At 39.0% G+C, this 18693-nt stretch overlaps 1 protein-coding gene across 2 annotated transcripts in view; it reads right to left on the reverse strand.

The window, feature by feature from the left end:
- Nucleotides 1-1500: 1500 nt before the first annotated feature.
- Nucleotides 1501-18693, reverse strand: part of adgrg2a (adhesion G protein-coupled receptor G2a) — a 28776-nt gene continuing 11583 nt past the window's right edge. For both annotated transcript variants that reach the window (XM_071484651.1, XM_071484650.1), the window contains 16 exons: nucleotides 18036-18129; nucleotides 8325-17251; nucleotides 8138-8226; nucleotides 7838-7974; nucleotides 7597-7753; nucleotides 7176-7331; nucleotides 6778-6900; nucleotides 6308-6353; nucleotides 6116-6219; nucleotides 5845-5969; nucleotides 5444-5712; nucleotides 5149-5248; nucleotides 3865-4151; nucleotides 3659-3760; nucleotides 2705-2824; nucleotides 1501-2609 (listed from right to left, as the gene is read on the reverse strand). In XM_071484651.1, coding sequence (XP_071340752.1) covers nucleotides 2509-2609; nucleotides 2705-2824; nucleotides 3659-3760; nucleotides 3865-4151; nucleotides 5149-5248; nucleotides 5444-5712; nucleotides 5845-5969; nucleotides 6116-6219; nucleotides 6308-6353; nucleotides 6778-6900; nucleotides 7176-7331; nucleotides 7597-7753; nucleotides 7838-7974; nucleotides 8138-8226; nucleotides 8325-17251; nucleotides 18036-18129 — 10937 coding nt within the window. In that variant the 3' untranslated portion in view covers nucleotides 1501-2508. The remainder of the gene's footprint in view (nucleotides 2610-2704; nucleotides 2825-3658; nucleotides 3761-3864; nucleotides 4152-5148; nucleotides 5249-5443; nucleotides 5713-5844; nucleotides 5970-6115; nucleotides 6220-6307; nucleotides 6354-6777; nucleotides 6901-7175; nucleotides 7332-7596; nucleotides 7754-7837; nucleotides 7975-8137; nucleotides 8227-8324; nucleotides 17252-18035; nucleotides 18130-18693) is intronic.

Here is an 18693-nt window from a genome sequence, read left to right on the forward strand (position 1 = left end):
CCACAGACATAGATTTATTCTGCATCCATACTGCTTGTCAGAAAGCTGGGATATTGAATCTGACAGGATCACAGCAGAGACAGAAAGGAGAGTGTTATGCATATATGAATAATCTACAAGGAATAAGGATTTAAGGATTATGTAAGTCGGTGTATTGTGGCTGGTTCTATTGTTTTACATAATGTGGCAGGAGGCATGAATCCAGGGAAACAGGATTGTAAGTGGGATCTTGTTAAAAAAGTCCTTGTCTTCTTCAGTAACTAGTGTTAATGTTTCCCTTAATTAAAACTGAACATCAAATTGCTGTCAGTACAGCTGCTTGGTGGTCAGAAGAACATGGTGGAAATGGGTAAATACTAGGTGTGCGTGTTAGCAATGGTGTGAGTGGCGAGAGTGCTCAGTCATGTTTTGTATGAGTTACAGTTGCTGTGATGTGACTGAGAAAGGTGTGGGATTACACTGACCTCTGGTGGAAGATGGGTGCAGTTGCAGGGTGTGCAGGAGCCTTCCACATTTATTTTTGGCTTTGTTTAACCAGGGTAAAGTCTCACTGAGATCAGAATTTGTTTTTCATGAAAGAATCCAGTTCATATTTGTTTTGATCTCTACACTTACACGGTATTTCAAAAAGTAAAAGTCCACCACAGAATGTGTGCACACATTGATGGCAGCTCGGGCAGTAGTAGTTAATTGTGTTTGGGTCCCAGATACCTCAACTGTATATGTAAATATAATTTTAAAAACATTTTCTCAAAATTGTTTTTTCATCAGACCTTATTAAAATCTGAAATGTAATACAGCCGTGTCAGAAAGTGACTAAGTACGTTTACAGAAGTATTGAACTTTATAATCCATTGTATTTAATCATGTTTTATAGCTTGGGTCAGAAGACATGTATCTTTTTCTGAAAAATCTTATTAGATCAAAATCACGTCTATAAGCAATTATCATAAAATTGGGAAAAGCTGTGAAATATCAAGCTGAGGAAACACTGCTCAGTGTGTTTTGTGAGCTCTTAAACATGAGCTGAGGTCTATAGGAACCTAACAGAACATTAGGGTTAACAATTATAGTCATGCTGATTATTACTTCAAGTGGTTGCACAAATTTGGCCAAGTACTGGAATCAGGAATGAAATGAATTCATGCTCATCACAAACATCTGCGTGTCTGCCTCTATGCCTCTCACACAGCGTGCTCTCCTATTTGCTTCACAATAGAGGTCACATTGTTCTGAGATTTGAACTTGTGTAAAAACTTTTTACAGCTAAGTGCTGCCAACCTCCACGGCCGACCTTCACAGGCTGTGATTGAACCGGCGCTGGGTGGGCACGAGACGCTCTGCTGAAGGTGACACAGCACTGTGATGAGAGGGGAGTCTGCCGGGATTGTAATTGGTGGGTTTTCCTGTTGAACAGGTTTGATTAAAGATGTAAAGATGTCATGTAGATGTGAAACTCTCTGACTCAAAAAAAAAAAAAAAAGACAAACTAGACAGGTAATAAGTTGAAGGTTTATTATCTGCTCTTTCATGGCATGCACATGTCCTTCCACAAGGACATTTAGTCAAATCTGTCCTTATTAAAAAATACAGGAAAATCCTCACGTCATACTTCATGTCTTCTCTTTTGCTGAAAAAAATATCTAATACATATAGTTTAAGAACAATCAAACATGTCATGAGTGAACATCAACACCGTACTGTATTAAAATAAAGCAGTATCTCACATAAAAAGAGGAATAAACACTCAAATACTCTTGTAAAGATAGATAAGATGAAATTGTGATCACTAAATTTTGGCACATTTTCCTTCAATCCACCTTACCTCTATGAAAGGTAGAGAATCCTTCTCAAAGTGCCTTTTGACAGCCCTCATTTGAGGGGCGTAAACTTGACTCTTTATTGAAAATATAGAGGCAACAGTCCTTGGAACATTGTTCAATAGAAAAAAACACTGCAAATATCTTCTTTTCTCCCTAATTATGTTCATAAAGAAAAGAAGTCCACCAAAAAACAACAAAATAGCCTCACAATGTTGACAGAATGTGTTATAGGCTAACATGTCTCAACCTTTCCTGCAGATTGAAAATAACGCCAATATAATTCTTAATATTTACAGTAATAATTCTAAGAGCTTTTAAATAAGTTTTACAGTCAGCAGAAATATGAGTCGCAGCTGTAACAGTGAAATAATTCAAATGTTCAGTCAGAAATCCACCTGCTGTACACTTACTACTTCATATACCCTACTGTCAACGTAGAAATGATGTCAAGTAACACTTTTCACCTCAGGGACTTCAGTCTCACTTCTTCTCACTGTCCTCTTGACCTTTGTTACACTTTTAAAACCTTCATCTTCGGATTTCTTCGAACCCCATGAGAATCCACTCTTGTGCTTACTGTGTTTTGTTTACTCAATCAGCAGGAGATCAGTAATCTCTGTCTGTCCTCTCGGCCCTCTCAGAGCAGATAATTACTGCCATCACAAATGAACGCTTGACATAGCTGTCAGGCCTCGCCTTGCAGTGTCAGATTTCGTCTGTGGAGCTCGTTGAGGACAACGTCGCTGTTGGAGCCGTCGGATATTCCGCTGTCTGCAAACACAGAGCCTGTGAGGGACAAACACATTCAGAGTATTATTGTCTATGTTTATGTAAATGTGTATACGTTTTATAATACTGCAGGTCAAACACTGGAAACATACCACTGCTATTGGTGCTGTCGCTGATGACAGAGGAGCTTCGTGAGGTTAAGGGCCAAGCAGAAGTGGCCACCATGGCGACTGACTGATTCTTGTTGTTCTGGGTGGCCGTCCGACTCCAGTCTACATGAGTTGTTTCATTAAAAATCATGTTTTTGTAATTTGACAGATTCATCAATGTGGAAATATTCATATTTACATCCATTAAAATGAATATCAAAACAGTTAATATTAATGGATTTGTTTTTTGTCTAACTAATATTTGATCAATAAGCATACTTTAAGTTCTGGATACATTTCCCTGAATGCTATGGGGGATGATGCCATGGAGTCAGTGAGTTGAACTAAGTGGCTACAACTTGAGCAACGTTTATTTGTTTACGTCTCAGCAAATATGCTGAATTACCTATAAGCAGTTCCTCTTTACAATGTACTCATGGATGTACAGATGACTATCACTGGATTATTTTGATACTGAAGAAAACATAAAAATGTGATGATTTTCAGGCAAGTTTGGAGTGTCACTTTTCCATGATTTCTATTCAGATTTATGGACATAAAGATAAGATAATTATATAAATGGAAAATGTAAGTCACACTGAATCTAAAACTATCATGTATCATATCCGTGTTTTCATATTTGACTAAATTATGACTCAGAGGAGTCCAGTGTGTGATGCAAATTGATGGGCAATCAAACATCAAACACTAACCCTTGTAAAGTACCTTCCCTGAATCCATGAGCGGTGTATCACAGTCTCTGCAGCAGCTCCAACTGCTGACCGTGTTGATATATGGGCCCAATCAGCAGGCCAAACTACAAAAAGCTGCTTTCAGAAACCAGCATGTACCAGTACCTTTCACCTCATGCAGTAACTTGCTCACAGTTCGAAAGTCCCTGGCCTAACATGTCCAATTAAATTATCAGAAGTATAAGAACACATTTAGGGTGCCCACCTGAGTTTTCAGGCAGTCGCAGTCTCCCACAGCAGAGATAAGTCCTCCACTGCCTGCGGACATTCTCTTTTACAGCACAGTGGAAAACAAAAACAAGGAAACCTATACAGAACAAGATGAACAGCAAAATAATAGCATTTTGGATACATTTGTGTAGTATGTTTTTTTCAGAAAAGGATTCTGAAGCAGATTCATACAGGTCTCACCTTGCAGAGAGTTGAGTATAGAGAAAAGGTAAACAAAGGGTAAGTAGAGGGGTCCCCAGGCGAACAGCGCGAACCCCCACGTGAGGCCAAGCAGGATGATGAGGCCAGCGATGCTGCGCAGGTCAGTCATCAATCCCCGGTTAGGAGACTGGTTCTGAGGGTTCTGCTTCTTGATCCGTGCCAGCTGGACCATCACAACAATGAAGACCAACAGGCACAGAGCAAAGATAAGGAGGAAGTAGGCCACCACCCCCACGTAGAAGGCCATGTCATTACGCAGGAAACAGCTACAGATGGACACATATGGGAGCAGAAATGTTAACTACTGGAAAATTTCAATTTTCAAATGCTTGTTGTGTGAATAAAACTCACTTGGACTAAGTTAATGGCAGGGATTTGCCAAATGTTTGGTCAAGCATTACTAGCTGGTTGTTGCATGCCTACTAGGGAGTTACAAGGTATTTGGCATGTTGTTCAGGTCGATTACCAGAGTTTAATAATCATGTTTCTAGGTTTGTGCTGTGGGGTTCTGTGTTTAACATGGCATGGCATTGCTTGGGTGTCTGGTATGGGTCTTAAAGTATTTTCAGGTGGTTGTCACATTTTGTTCAGTCTGTTCGAACTACTTTAGTGAGAGGGAGTTGACCAGTAAATACAGACTTAAGTTGAATGTTTCAGCATTATAGACAGACCACAGCAAAGCCGACTATGCTACACCAAATACAACAATGACAGGAAAAAGACAAATATTCAGATTTATTGTTAAAGTTTCCCTGTGGAGATTGTGACTTTTGAAGAAGAAGACTGCAAGCTAGTAAACGTGGATACAAACAGTTCTGGCTTTGAAAGTGTTCTGAGGACGGAAATGCATTGAGCACATTAGTTAGAGCTCAAGAACAGGCACGATGCATTTTGGCGTGCGTAAACTTGTTTGTTTATGATGAAACTCCACAGAGCAGCATTAAGTTTGTCTGTTCCTTTAAAATCTTTGAGATCTTAAATATTGAACAGAAGAAAACATTATGAAAATGAGAATTTTATAATGATATGGTTCTTAATTTTTCACTGTCTTCATCTGATTAAGTGCAGCTTTTGTTTACTAGTTGTACCAGTGGATTCCACCCTTGAACAGATCTTACATATGTATTTGCAGAAATGCATTACTTTTTCTCTTATAGTCTAGTTGGGAGAACATTTAGGTGAAAGACAAATAAGAACAGTTTTGCCCCAAAAAAATGTAACCTGTGTTTATATGAAGGTAGTTATAATTTAAATGTAACTTACAAGTCATCTGAAGTACCATTTGTGTATTTTCCATATGTGACCAGACCATAGTTGTCTTTGTCTACTGATATTGTAATGATCACCACGAGAAGAGGAATACCTGCAAACACCAGGATATTAATTAGCAGAACCATCACAATATATCCAACAAAAATAGTTTAAAAAGAAGTATGTGTTTCAAAACCATATTTTAGAAGTGTATTAGATTACATATTGTCTTCATCACACATTTACAGGCTCCTGACTGGAAGAATTGAAGTCACAACATTTTGGAGTTCAGGTTTAAAGTACCTACCCCAGCCCATCAGTGTGAACTTGAGCATGTATCTGCTCAGGTAAGGAGTGAACACCTGGACGATGCTCAGGTACATGTGCAGAGCCTCCAGCCCAGCCCAGGTGAATGATGTCAGCAGGAAGTAGTGCAGGAAGAAGGCGGTGCTAATGCACAGCCCGATCGCCGGATAGAGCGCCAGCCAGCCATCCAGTAAGAAGACCAGGTTGAGGAGGAGGAGGGACATGCAGAGCTGGACCAGGATTTTGGCAGGAATATCTCGCAGCAGTTTTCTGCAAAGACAGAGTTTTTTGTTTTTTTTAAATACAAAGAATAGAAATAGAGGAATGGAGTCAGGTTATAATGGTTCTCTGATGAGGCTCAGATTGAAGTAATCTTGGTTTAGTAAAGAGGTGGATTCTCACTCAAATGAAAGGTATGTCAGTAAGGTGACAGCAAGAAAAATAGCAGAGATTCCACAGCCGATGTAGGTGATGAAAGTAAGAACTTGTGCGTGCTGACGGTCAGTTATTCCTTCTCTGGACAAATCCTGTATTGAGAACAAGGTACAGACAAATATACAGAGAAGACATGTTGTACAACTGTAGGCTGTTTCTTATCCATTCTTCAAACAAAAACTACAAGATTGTAAAATACTATATATTGATAGTGTTATTGTCACACAAAGACACCTACCAGCAGTATTGCAAATGAAGTGAGATGGTTGCAGCTGCAGGTTGTTTCCTCGGGCGTGGCATTGACAACAAAGCAGCCGGCAAGGCTCCAGCCTCCTCGATCACCTACACAATAGAAACACCACAAACAAGAATATTCATACCTGTGGCAATTTGGCTCTTAACCAACCTGATTTGGTATTCATGTGCTCACCGTTCAGGGTGAAGTCCCAGAATGCACAGGAGGCCACAAAATTCCCCTGCAAACCAGGAGAAAAGTTTTAGTAACCTTTTACTGCTGATTATTAAGCATGACTTTAATTTATTTGCAGGTAATTTACAATTGACCTTTTATTTTGATAAGATCACTGAAAACATGCCACATTTTATTACATTTATAAATGAGAAAAGGTGTGTTGTGTTTATAGTCTCATTGTGACTTTACAATGTTAAAAGTTTAGAATTTTTTGAAGTTTATTGCTGTGGACTGGCAAACAGGGATTCTTATAATAAATACAAAACAATGCAATCCATGTCATGTTTATGAGAATACTAAACTAGCTTCCTTTTTTGGTCTCACCATCGAAATATTGGCACTTACTTGTGGCATTCGAGTTATGATGTGATTCTAGTCTAGACGAATGGGCTCATGAAAATAATATCGATTTTTATGTCGACACTCACGTGTATGGGGTTGATGTTTCGAATGGTAAACTGAATGTCCTCAGTCAAGTTGCTTATTGACAGATTGGCAACACTGGAGCCCAGAACTGGACTGACAAGGGTTTCATTATCTAAGGCTGCATCCTGCAAAAAAGGCGATAGATGGAATCATTATGAAGGTGAGGGGATATTTCAGTTTGGTTTCAATTCAGCACAGTAATTGCTCAGTAAATAACATTTTATTACATAATCTTTTGTCATAACTGTGTCCTTTTCTTAAAATAAAAACAAATGTTGGACTTTATTGAGAAAAGTTGCTTAGAAATCATTAAATGAACACGAATAAATATTCCCATATCCTGTAAAACATTTTTGAGCAACAACTGATGTCCAATCTGGATGTAACAATGGGAATCTACCTGGAAGAAGGCACTTTTAGTGTAGAAAGTGAATTGGACCCTTCTGGCCTGTTGTTGCTGCTCAGGACTAAGACCTGCAGTGAGGGTGGAGGGCAAGAATACAGACCCCAGAGCAGAACCTGACCTCTTGGACCTTGACCTGCTGTGAGCACGAAGCTGGAAACATCAAAAGGTTAACAAAAGGTTACTGCAATAGTTATGTTTTTGAAGACATTGTGTTCATTGTATGAAATTTCATTAGATCAAGTGAGAGAATCCACAGTGAACACACTGATTTAAACTGATGGTGTAGCCTTGACAACTTTAGGTAAGTGACTGGTGGTAAAGTTGCCACAGATATTAATCTTTCTACCTTTTTATAGAATTATATCTTATATCTCTGTCCTGTATTTTCACACAGGAATATCCTAACCTATGCTACCTGGACATTATCAGTGTTGAAGATGTTGACAGATGTTGCTGGAAAGTTGGTCCCATCCACTGTCCTCACTGCCAGAACCAGTGAATTTGAAGAGAGGATTCCTCTGTCGCCATTGACAACCAGCTTAAGACCCAGATTATCCACCACTTGAATCAGTCTGTCAATGGAAAGATGATGAAACATGTAAAGAAACTCACATGTATGTGAATATATGTGTACATGTATGTGTAGATGAGGGTACCTATTAGCAGATGCAGAGAGGGCCATCGAGTCACCCTCCATCAGGTTACTGATGACGTTGACAGCTTTCTCTCCCACTGCCTGCGAGACAGTGGGGCCATCCAGAAGCTTCTCCAACTGCCCCACCATCTGCCCCACCTGTAACATCCATCAAATTACAGAGCATACCTCAGAAATGACAAATTCATCACTCGAAACTTTACTTTATTAAGCATTCAAGAAAGAGTGCCACGTAGTTTTTATGCTAAAATGCCAACATTTTATCCAGCAGTGCACTGTTCAGTAAAATCAGTAGCTTCACCTGAGAGGAGTTGAGCTGGGATGTATCCTGTGTTTGCTCCAGCAGCGCGTCTGCTTGCTGCTCCTGTGCCTCTTGACTTTGCGTTGTCTCTATAGATAAAAGTGAGAGCCATTTTGGTCCACCAAACCTTCCTGTGCAGCTTCAATCAGACTACTAATTAAAATCTTAGAATCTGAGCTTTACATACCAGTCAATGTGGTGGTCGTGGTTGTGCTGGTGAGAGTGGTGGTTTGGAGAGTTGTTGCAGAAGGTGAGGACACCACAGCAGTAGTGGTGTTAATCTGTGGTGGAGTTGGGTGATGTGTAGTACTAGTAGTGGTAGTAGTGGTGGTTGTGGTTGAAGTTGTGGCTATATGCCCAAGGGGAGCAGTAGCTGCTGTAGTCGTTACACTGACTCCTGGTTCTTTTGTTGTTATGTTGAAAACAGTGGTTAAACTGTTAGCAGTTGTGCTCAGGTTGAAGTTGATTCCTGTTGTTACGCTGTGATTGATGATGGGATCAGTGCTGATGGAAGGTGTGGTGGAGTTGGTGTAATCTTGGACGGAGGCTGTAATGCTGTAAACCACATTTGCTGTGGTGTGATTGGTAGTTTGGTTGTTCTTCAGAGCAGCTGTAGGTTTATTGGTGTTTACCACAACAGAAGTCATATTTAGAGTTTCTTCAAATTGTGAAGCAGTGGTAGACATAATTGTGTTTTTATGAGGACTAGTTGTGTTCTGTTGTGTTTCCCTGACGGGTGCAGTGGTTATGTTTTTTGAAGATACAGTAGTAGTTGAGACATTCTCTGCTGTTATGTAGTTGTTCGAGACTGCAGTTACATTGTTTCCTGTTGTATAATTACGAGAAGGTACAAACGTGCTTATTGTTGTGCCATTTTGTAAGTTCTTGTTGGCAGCTGTAGTTACATTGTACATTGTTGTGTGATTAGCAGAAGGTGCAACTCTAGTTACGTTGTACACTGTTGTATTATTGGGTGTAAGTGTGTTGGCTGTAGTGATGTTGTACACTGTTTCGTCAGTGGGAGATGTAACTGCAGTTACATTGAAGAGTGTTGAAACATTGGGAGAAGGTGTAAGTTGTTTAGCTGAAGTTATATTGTATTTTGTTGTGTTATTGGGAGGAGGTGTAAATGGCCCAAGTGTAGTTAAATTGTAAACTGTTGTGTCATTAGTAAAAGGTGTAAATGGTTTGATTGTAGTTAGGTTGTACACTGTTGAGTCATTGGGAGAAGGTCTAAATGGTCTGAGTGTAGTTACATTGTACACTATTGTGTCATTGGTAGAGGGTGCAAATGGTCCAGTTGTGGCTACATTGTACATTGTTGTAGTTATGTTGTGCACTGACGTGTCATTGGGCAGATGTGTAAATGGTCCATGTGTAGTTAGGTTGTAAACTGTTGTGTTATTGGTAGAAGGTGTAAATGGTTTGGTTGTAGTTAGGTTGTACACTGTTGTGTTATTGGTAGAAGGTGTAAATGCTTTGGTTGTAGTTAGGTTGTACACTGTTGTGTCATTTAGCGAAGGTTTAAATGGTCCAGTTGTAGTTACATTGTACATTGTTGTGTTATTGGTCGAAGGTGGAACTGGTTCAGTTTTAGTTAGGTTGTACAGTGTTGTGTTATTGGGAGAAGGTGCAAATGGTTTGGTTGTTGTTACATTGTACACTGTTGTGTCATTGGGCAAATGTGTAAATGGTCCAATTGTAGTTAGGTTGTTCATTGTTGTGTCATTTAGCGAAGGTTTAAATGGTCCAGTTGTAGTTACATTGTACATTGTTGTGTTATTGGTCGAAGGTGGAACTGGTTCAGTTTTAGTTAGGTTGTACACTGTTGTGTCATTGGGAGAAGGTTTAGCTGGTTCCGTTGTAGTTACATTGTACAGTGTTGTTTCATTGGTAGAATGTGTAACTGGCTCAGTTGTAGTTAGGTTGTACACTGTTGTGTCATTGGGCAAAAGTGTAAATGGTCCAGCTGTAGTTACATTGTCCATTGTTGTGTTATTGGTAGAAGGTGTAACTGGTCCGGTTGTAGTCACATTGAACGCTGTTGTGTTATTGGCAGAAGGTGCAAATGGTTTGGTTGTTGTTACATTGTACAGTGTTATGTCATTGGGCAAAGGTGTAAATGGTCCAGCTCTAGTTACATTGTACATTGTAGCGTTATTGATAGAAGGTGTAACTGGCTCAGTTGTAGTTAGGTTGTACACAGTTGTGTTTTTGGGAGAAGGTGTAACTGGCTCAGTTGTAGTTAGGTTGTACACTGTTGTGTTATTGGGAGAAGGTGTAACTGGTTCAGTTGTAGTTAAGTTGTACATTGTTGTTTTATTGGCAGAAGGTGTAAATGTTTTGGTTGTAGTTACATTGTACATTGTTGTGTTATTGGGAGATGGTGTAACTGGCTCAGTTGTAGTTAGGTTGTACAGAGTTGTGTCATTGGGCGTAGGTGCAAATGTTCCAGTTGAAGTTACATTGTACATTGTTGTGTTATTGGGAGAAGATGTAAATGGTTTGGTTGTTGTTACATTGTACACTGATGTGTCGTTGGGCAAAAATGTAAGTGGTCCAGTTGTAGTTACATTGTACACTGTTGTGTTATTGGGAGAAGGTGTAACTGGTCTGGTTGTAGTAACACTGTACAGTGTTGTGTCATTGGGAGAAGGTGTAAACTGTTTCATTGTAGTTACATTGTACAGTGTTGTTTCATTGGTAGAAGGTCTAAATGGTTTGTTTGTAGTTACATTGTACAGTGTTGTGTCATTGGCAGCAGGTGTAAATGGTTTGGTTGTTGTTACATTGTACACTGATGTGTCATTGGGCAAAGGTGTAACTGGTTCAGTTGTAGTTAGGTTGTACACTGTTGTGTCATTTAGCGAAGGTTTAAATGGTCCAGTTGTAGTTACATTGTACATTGTTGTGTTATTGGTTGAAGGTGGAACTGGTTCAGTTTTAGTTAGGTTGTACAGTGTTGTGTTATTGGGAGAAGTTGCAAATGGTTTGGTTGTTGTTACATTGTACACTGTTGTGTCATTGGGAAAATGTGTAAGTGGTCCAGTTGTAGTTAGGTTGTTCATTGTTGTGTTATTGGTAGAAGGTGTAAATAGTTTGGTTGTGGTTATGTTGTACACTGTTGTGTCATTGGGATAGGGTTTAGCTGGTTCCGTTGTAGTTACATTGTACAGTGTTGTTTCATTGGTAGAATGTGTAACTGGCTCAGTTGTAGTTAGGTTGTACACTGTTGTGTCATTGGGCAAAAGTGTAAATGGTCCAGCTGTAGTTACATTGTCCATTGTTGTGTTATTGGTAGAAGGTGTAACTGGTCCGGTTGTAGTCACATTGAACGCTGTTGTGTTATTGGCAGAAGGTGCAAATGGTTTGGTTGTTGTTACATTGTACACTGTTGTGTCATTGGGCACATGTGTAAGTGGTCCAGCTCTAGTTACATTGTACATTGTAGCATGATTGATAGAAGGTGTAACTGGCTCAGTTGTAGTTAGGTTGTACACTGTTGTGTTATTGGGAGAAGGTGTAACTGGTTCAGTTGTAGTTAAGTTGTACATGTTTTTTTTATTGGCAGAAGGTGTAAATGGTTTGGTTGTAGTTACATTGTACATTGTTGTGTTACTGGGAGATGGTGTAACTGGCTCAGTTGTAGTTAGGTTGTACAGAGTTGTGTCATTGGGCGTAGGTGCAAATGTTCCAGTTGAAGTTACATTGTACATTGTTGTGTTATTGGGAGAAGATGTAACTGGTCTGGTTGTAGTTACATTGTACACTGTCATTGCATTGGCAGCAGGTGTAAATGGTTTGGTTGTAGTTACATTGTACACTGATGTGTCATTGGGCAAAGGTGTAAGTGGTCCAGTTGTAGTTACATTGTACACTGTTGTGTTATTGGTAGAAGGTGTAACTGGTCTGGTTGTAGTAACACTGTACAGTGTTGTGTCATTGGGAGAAGGTGTGAACTGTTTCATTGTAGTTACATTGTACAGTGTTGTTTCATTGGTAGAAGGTCTAAATGGTTTGTTTGTAGTTACATTGTACAGTGTTGTGTCATTGGGCAAAGGTGTAACTGGTTCAGTTGTAGTTAGGTTGTACACTGTTGTGTCATTTAGCGAAGGTTTAAATGGTCCAGTTGTAGTTACATTGTACATTGTTGTGTTATTGGTCGAAGGTGTAACTGGTTCAGTTTTAGTTAGGTTGTACACTGTTGTGTCATTGGGCAAATGTTCAAATGGTAAAATTGTAGTTAGGTTGTTCATTGTTGTGTTATTGGTAGAAGGTGTAAATAGTTTGGTTGTAGTTATGTTGTACACTGTTGTGTCATTGGGAGAAGGTTTAGTTGGTTCCTTTGTAGTTACACTGTACAGTGTTGTTTCATTGGTAGAATGTGTAACTGGCTCAGTTGCAGTTAGGTTGTACACTGTTGTGTCATTGGGCAAAAGTGTAAATGGTCCAGATGTAGTTACATTGTCCATTGTTGTGTTCTTGGGAGAAGGTGTAACTGGTCCGGTTGTAGTCACATTGAACTCTGTTGTTTCATTGGCAGAAGGTGTAAATGGTTTGGTTGTAGTTACATTGTACATTGTAGCGTTATTGATAGAAGGTGTAACTGGCTCAGTTGTAGTTAGGTTGTACACTGTTGTGTTATTGGGAGAAGGTGTAACTGGTTCAGTTGTAGTTAAGTTGTACATTGTTGTTTTATTGGCAGAAGGTGTAAATGGTTTGGTTCTAGTTACATTGTACATTGTTGTGTGATTGGGAGATGGTGTAACTGGCTCAGTTGTAGTTAGGTTGTACAGAGTTGTGTCATTGGGCGTAGGTGCAAATGTTCCAGTTGAAGTTACATTGTACATTGTTGTGTTATTGGGAGAAGATGTAACTGGTCTGGTTGTAGTTACATTGTACACTGTCTTTGCATTGGCAGCAGGTGTAAATGGTTTGGTTGTAGTTACATTGTACACTGATGTGTCATTGGGCAAAGGTGTAAGTGGTCCAGTTGTAGTTACATTGTACACTGTTGTGTTATTGGTAGAAGGTGTAACTGGTCTGGTTGTAGTAACACTGTACAGTGTTGTGTCATTGGGAGAAGGTGTAAACTGTTTCATTGTAGTAACATTGTACAGTGTTGTTTCATTGGTAGAAGGTGTAAATGGTTTGTTTGTAGTTACATTGTACAGTGTTGTGTCATTGGGCAAAGGTGTAACTGGTTCAGTTGTAGTTAGGTTGTACACTGTTGTGTCATTTAGCGAAGGTTTAAATGGTCCAGTTGTAGTTACATTGTACATTGTTGTGTTATTGGTCGAAGGTGTAACTGGTTCAGTTTTAGTTAGGTTGTACACTGTTGTGTCATTGGGCAAATGTGTAAATGGTCCAATTGTAGTTAGGTTGTTCATTGTTGTGTTATTGGTAGAAGGTGTAAATAGTTTGGTTGTAGTTATGTTGTACACTGTTGTGTCATTGGGAGAAGGTTTAGTTGGTTCCTTTGTAGTTACATTGTACAGTGTTGTTTCATTGGTAGAATGTGTAACTGGCTCAGTTGTAGTTAGGTTGTACACTGTTGTGTCATTGGGCAAAAGTGTAAATGGTCCAGATGTAGTTACATTGTCCATTGTTGTGTTCTTGGGAGAAGGTGTAACTGGTCCGGTTGTAGTCACATTGAACACTGTTGTTTCATTGGCAGAAGGTGTAAATGGTTTGGTTGTAGTTACATTGTACATTGTAGCGTTATTGATAGAAGGTGTAACTGGCTCAGTTGTAGTTAGGTTGTACACTGTTGTGTTATTGGGAGAAGGTGTAACTGGTTCAGTTGTAGTTAAGTTGTACATTGTTGTTTTATTGGCAGAAGGTGTAAATGGTTTGGTTCTAGTTACATTGTACATTGTTGTGTGATTGGGAGATGGTGTAACTGGCTCAGTTGTAGTTAGGTTGTACAGAGTTGTGTCATTGGGTGTAGGTGCAAACGTTCCAGTTGAAGTTACATTGTACATTGTTGTGTTATTGGGAGAAGATGTAACTGGTCTGGTTGTAGTTACATTGTACACTGTCATTTCATTGGCAGCAGGTGTAAATGGTTTGGTTGTTGTTACATTGTACACTGATGTGTCATTGGGCAAAGGTGTAAGTGGTCCAGTTGTAGTTAGGTTGTATACTGTTGTGTTATTGGGAGAAGGTGTCATTGTTTCAGTTGTAGTTAGGTTGTACACTGTTGTGTCATTGGGCAAAAGTGTAAATGGTCTAGCTGTAGTTACATTGTACATTGTTGTGTTATTGATAGAAGGTGTAACTGGTCTGGTTGTAGTTACATTGTACATTGTCATTTCATTGGCAGCGGGTGTAAATGGTTTGGTTGTTGTTCCATTGTACACAGTTGTGTCATTGGGCAAATGTGTAAGTGGTCCAGTTGTAGTTAGGTTGTATACTGTTGTGTTATTGGTAGAAGGTTTAACTGTTTCAGTTGTAGTTAGGTTGTACACTGTTGTGTCATTGGGCGTAGGTGTAAATGGTCCAGTTGTAGTTACATTGTACATTGTTTTTTCATTAGTAGAAAGTGTAAATGGTTCAGTTGTAGTTACATTGTACATTTTTGTGTTATTGGGAGAAAGTGTAAATGGTTTGGTTGTTGTTTCATTGTACACTGATGTGTTATTGGGAGGAGGTGTAACTGGTTCAGTTGTAGTTAGATTGTACACCGTCGTTTCATTGGCAGAAGGTGTAAATGGTTTGGTTGTTGTTACATTGTACACTGATGTGTCATTGGGCAAAGGTGTAAGTGCTCCAGTTTTAGTTGCATTGTATATTGTTGCGTTATTGAGAGATGGTGTGAGTGGCTCAGTTGTAGTTAGGTTGTACACTGTTATGTCATAGGGCGTAGGTGTAAATGGTCCAGTTGTAGTTACATTGTACATTGTTGTGTTATTGGGAGAAGGTGTAACTGATTCAGTTGTAGTTACATTGTACATTTTTGTGTTTTTGGGAGAAAGTGTAAATGGTTTGGTTGTTGTTGCATTGTACACAGATGTGTTATTGGGAGAAGGTGTAACTGGTTCAGTTGTAGTTACATTGTACACTGTTGTTTCATTGGCAGCAGGTGTAAATGTTTTGGTTGTTGCTACATTGTACACTGATGTGTCATTGGGCAAAGGTGTAAGTGGTCCAGTTGTAGTTAGGTTGTATTCTGTTGTGTCATTGGGCAAAGATGTAAATGGTCCAGTTGTAGTTACATTGTATATTGTTGTGTTATTGGGCAAAAGTATAATTGGTTCAGTTGTAGTAAGGTTGTACATTGTTTTGTTATTGGTAGAAGGTGTAACTGGTCCAGTTGTAGTTACATTGTACACAGTTACTTCATTGGTAGAAGATGTAAATGGTCCAGTTGTTGTTATATTGTACACTGTTGTGTCATTGGGTGGAAGTGTAAATGGTCCAGTTGTAGTTAGGTTGTACACTATTGTGTTATTGGTAGAAGGTGTAACTAGTACGGTTGTAGTTAGGTTGTGCACTGTTGTGTCATTGGCAGAAGGTGTAAATGGTTTGATTGATGTTACATTGTACACTGTTGTATTATTGGGCAGATGTGTAAATGGTCCAGTTGTAGTTACATTGTACATTGTTGTGTTATTGGTCGAAGGTGTAACTGGTTCAGTTGTAGTTAGGTTGTACACTGTTGTGCCATTCGGCAAAAGTGTAAATGGTCCAGATGTAGTTACATTGTCCATTGTTGTGTTATTGGGAGAAGGTGTAACTGGTCCGGTTGTAGTCACATTGAACACTGTTGTTTCATTGGCAGAAGGTGTAAATGGTTTGGTTGTTGTTACATTGTACAGTGTTGTGTCATTGGGCAAAGGTGTAAATGGTCCAGTTGTAGTTACATTGTATATTGTTGTGTTATTGGTCGAAGGTGTAACTGGTTCAGTTGTAGTTAGGTTGTACACTGTTGTGTTATTGGGCAAAGGTGCAAATGGTCCAGATGTAGTTACATTGTACATTCTTGTGTTATTTGGAGAAGGTGTAACTGGTCGAGTTGTTGTTCCATTGTACACTGTCGCTTCATTAGTAGAAGGTGTAAATGTTCCAGTTGTAGTTACATTGTACATTGTTTCATTGGTAGAAGGTGTAAATGGTTTGGTTGTAGTTACATTGTACACTGTTGTGTAATTGGGCAAAGGTGTAAATGATTCAGTTGTAGTTGCATTGTACACTGCTGAGTCATTGGTAGAAGGTGTAAATGGTTCAGCTGTAGTTATGTCGTACACTGTTTTGTTATGGGGAGAAGGTGTAAATGGTCCAGTTGTAGTTGTGTTGCACACTGTTGTGTCATTGGAAGACAGTGTTAATGGTACGGTTGTAGTTGCGTTGTACACTGTTGTGTCAATGGGAGGTGTAACTGTAGTTACATTGTAGACTGTTGAATTATTTGGAGAGGATGTAAATGGTCTGGCTGTAGTTATGCTGGACACTGTTGTGTAATTTGGAGGAGGTGTCACTGTGTCAGCTGTAGTCATGTTGAAAGTTGTTATGTCACCTGGGGAGGGTGTAAATGCATCTGTTTTTGTTACATTGTACAGTGGTGTGTGATTGGGAGACAGTGCAGTTGAATCAGTCATAGCAGTTGTTTTGTCACGTATGTGTAATGTTTGTAATGTTAGGTGGTTGGCGGAGGTTATGGCATTGGGTCGTGTTGATTTGACAGAGGGTAACTTTACAAATTCAGTTGTCTTTTGTTGTACTGTGGTTGTGGTTTGAAGTGTTGTATTTTCAGTGGGCAATGTTTTGTCATCAGATTCTGTTTGCTGTATTTTTGTACTGTCAGACACAGTTACAGTTATGTTTTGTGAGGCTCTTTGAAGGACGGGCTGTGTTGTTGAGGACTGTGTATGTTTAATTGTTCTGAGTGAAGTTGTCATGTTAGGCTGCGCTGCTCCTTGTGAAGCATTTTTCTGTTGAACTACTGTGGTATTTTCGGTTGTTGTGTTTGTCAGTCGGGTGTTCTCAGGGACAGATGGTGGTAAGGCTTCGGAAGTTGCAATGTTGCTGTTGGTTGGAGTGGACGGCTGAGTTGTCATAAGCTCCAGAGGGCATTTGTCAGTCAGAAGAACAGCAAGTGTCTCATTTGCCTCACTATGAAAGAACAGACAAAAAGTAAAATATTCAATACTCATCGATTCATAGTAATTAAAATACTCTATATAGGAGTATTGGTATTACTATTATCATTATTATTTAGTCAGATATATAAACATATAAACAATGTCACATCATGATACAAAAGACAATAAATTAGGATATATACACAATTTTGGAGAGAGAACTAGCTTCACCAAACATTTTCAAGATTTTTGGGAAATGCACTTCCTCGCTGAGAATTTAATATCACTCTCATGTCTGTATGTTAAGTATGAAACTATTGCTAATAGCCAGTTAGCTTAGCTTAGCCTTAGCCATGGCTTTGGCCAAAAAAAATCAACCCACCAGTAGCTAACTAAAGATAACTGATACACTATTTACATCTCATTTGTTTAATCTGTACAAAATGAGAAGTGTAAAAAACACTTTCCCTTGTTTTGAACTGTATGTTCGTGGTAAGTTCATATTTGGTATCAATCTGGCATCTAACTCTTGAAAAAGAAAGCAGATAATGGTATTTCACAAAATGTCAACCTATTTATTTTATTTTATTTTTTATTTTTTTAATCTTTTAAATTCTTTCTATTTTTTTGCTTCCAACATGGTAAATTGAATAATTCCTTGGTTGATACAATGATAATTACAATTATAATATACTGGATCATTTATAGATACAGTATATTACAGCTAGAGGATATAGAAGAGTATAAGATACAAAGTGTGTACATGCACACTTTAGCATACAGTGAGTACAGAAAAAAACAAAGGTATTGCTCACCATGTAAGCTTCAGGGGCCTGTTCGACCGACAGTTATCATCCAGGGTAGATGGGAATGTACACCTCATAAAAAGGTCCCCACACAGATTTTGATCTGATGGTGACAAAATCATAATGAGCTAAAATACTGTGCGTGAATGTGTGTTCTTGTACGCTTGGGTGTTAAATCTTGAGAGGGGGGATATTTATACAAAGTCTTCACTTCTTCAAAGAGCCTTGTAAAATTTATTTTCAAGGTTAGATATAGTAGAGGTTCGGGGCAAGGAAAGAAATTATGTCGGGGGGGGGGTCCTAACAAGTTAAGAAATGCATGTTTGCTTTTGAGCCCATGTACTATGTATGACTGACAGTGAGGAAATTATTTAAATGTTCATGTGTCTGTGTACAGCATACTATTTTCCTGGTGGTGGTTTGCGTGTCTGCACGGGTGCAGTATGTGTGTTCTCACTTAATCCAAGGGTGGGTGCATTTTGCATGTTTGCAAATGTTATCTGTGTGTTCACACTGAATGCACAAGTCATGATCTAAATGGAAACTTAAGTTACCATTCAAAACATCAGATTTGATTGACTGACAGGTCTTTTAATACACAGACTAACACCATACAACTAATCTAAAGGTTTTCATATTTTATGACACAGTATAACATCAATAATTG

The sequence above is a fragment of the Trachinotus anak genome, unplaced genomic scaffold, assembly GCF_046630095.1.
Source record: "Trachinotus anak isolate AG129_WGS33_773 ecotype Australia unplaced genomic scaffold, CSIRO_AGI_Tana_v1 ptg000009l, whole genome shotgun sequence".
NCBI classification, from domain to species: domain Eukaryota; kingdom Metazoa; phylum Chordata; class Actinopteri; order Carangiformes; family Carangidae; genus Trachinotus; species Trachinotus anak.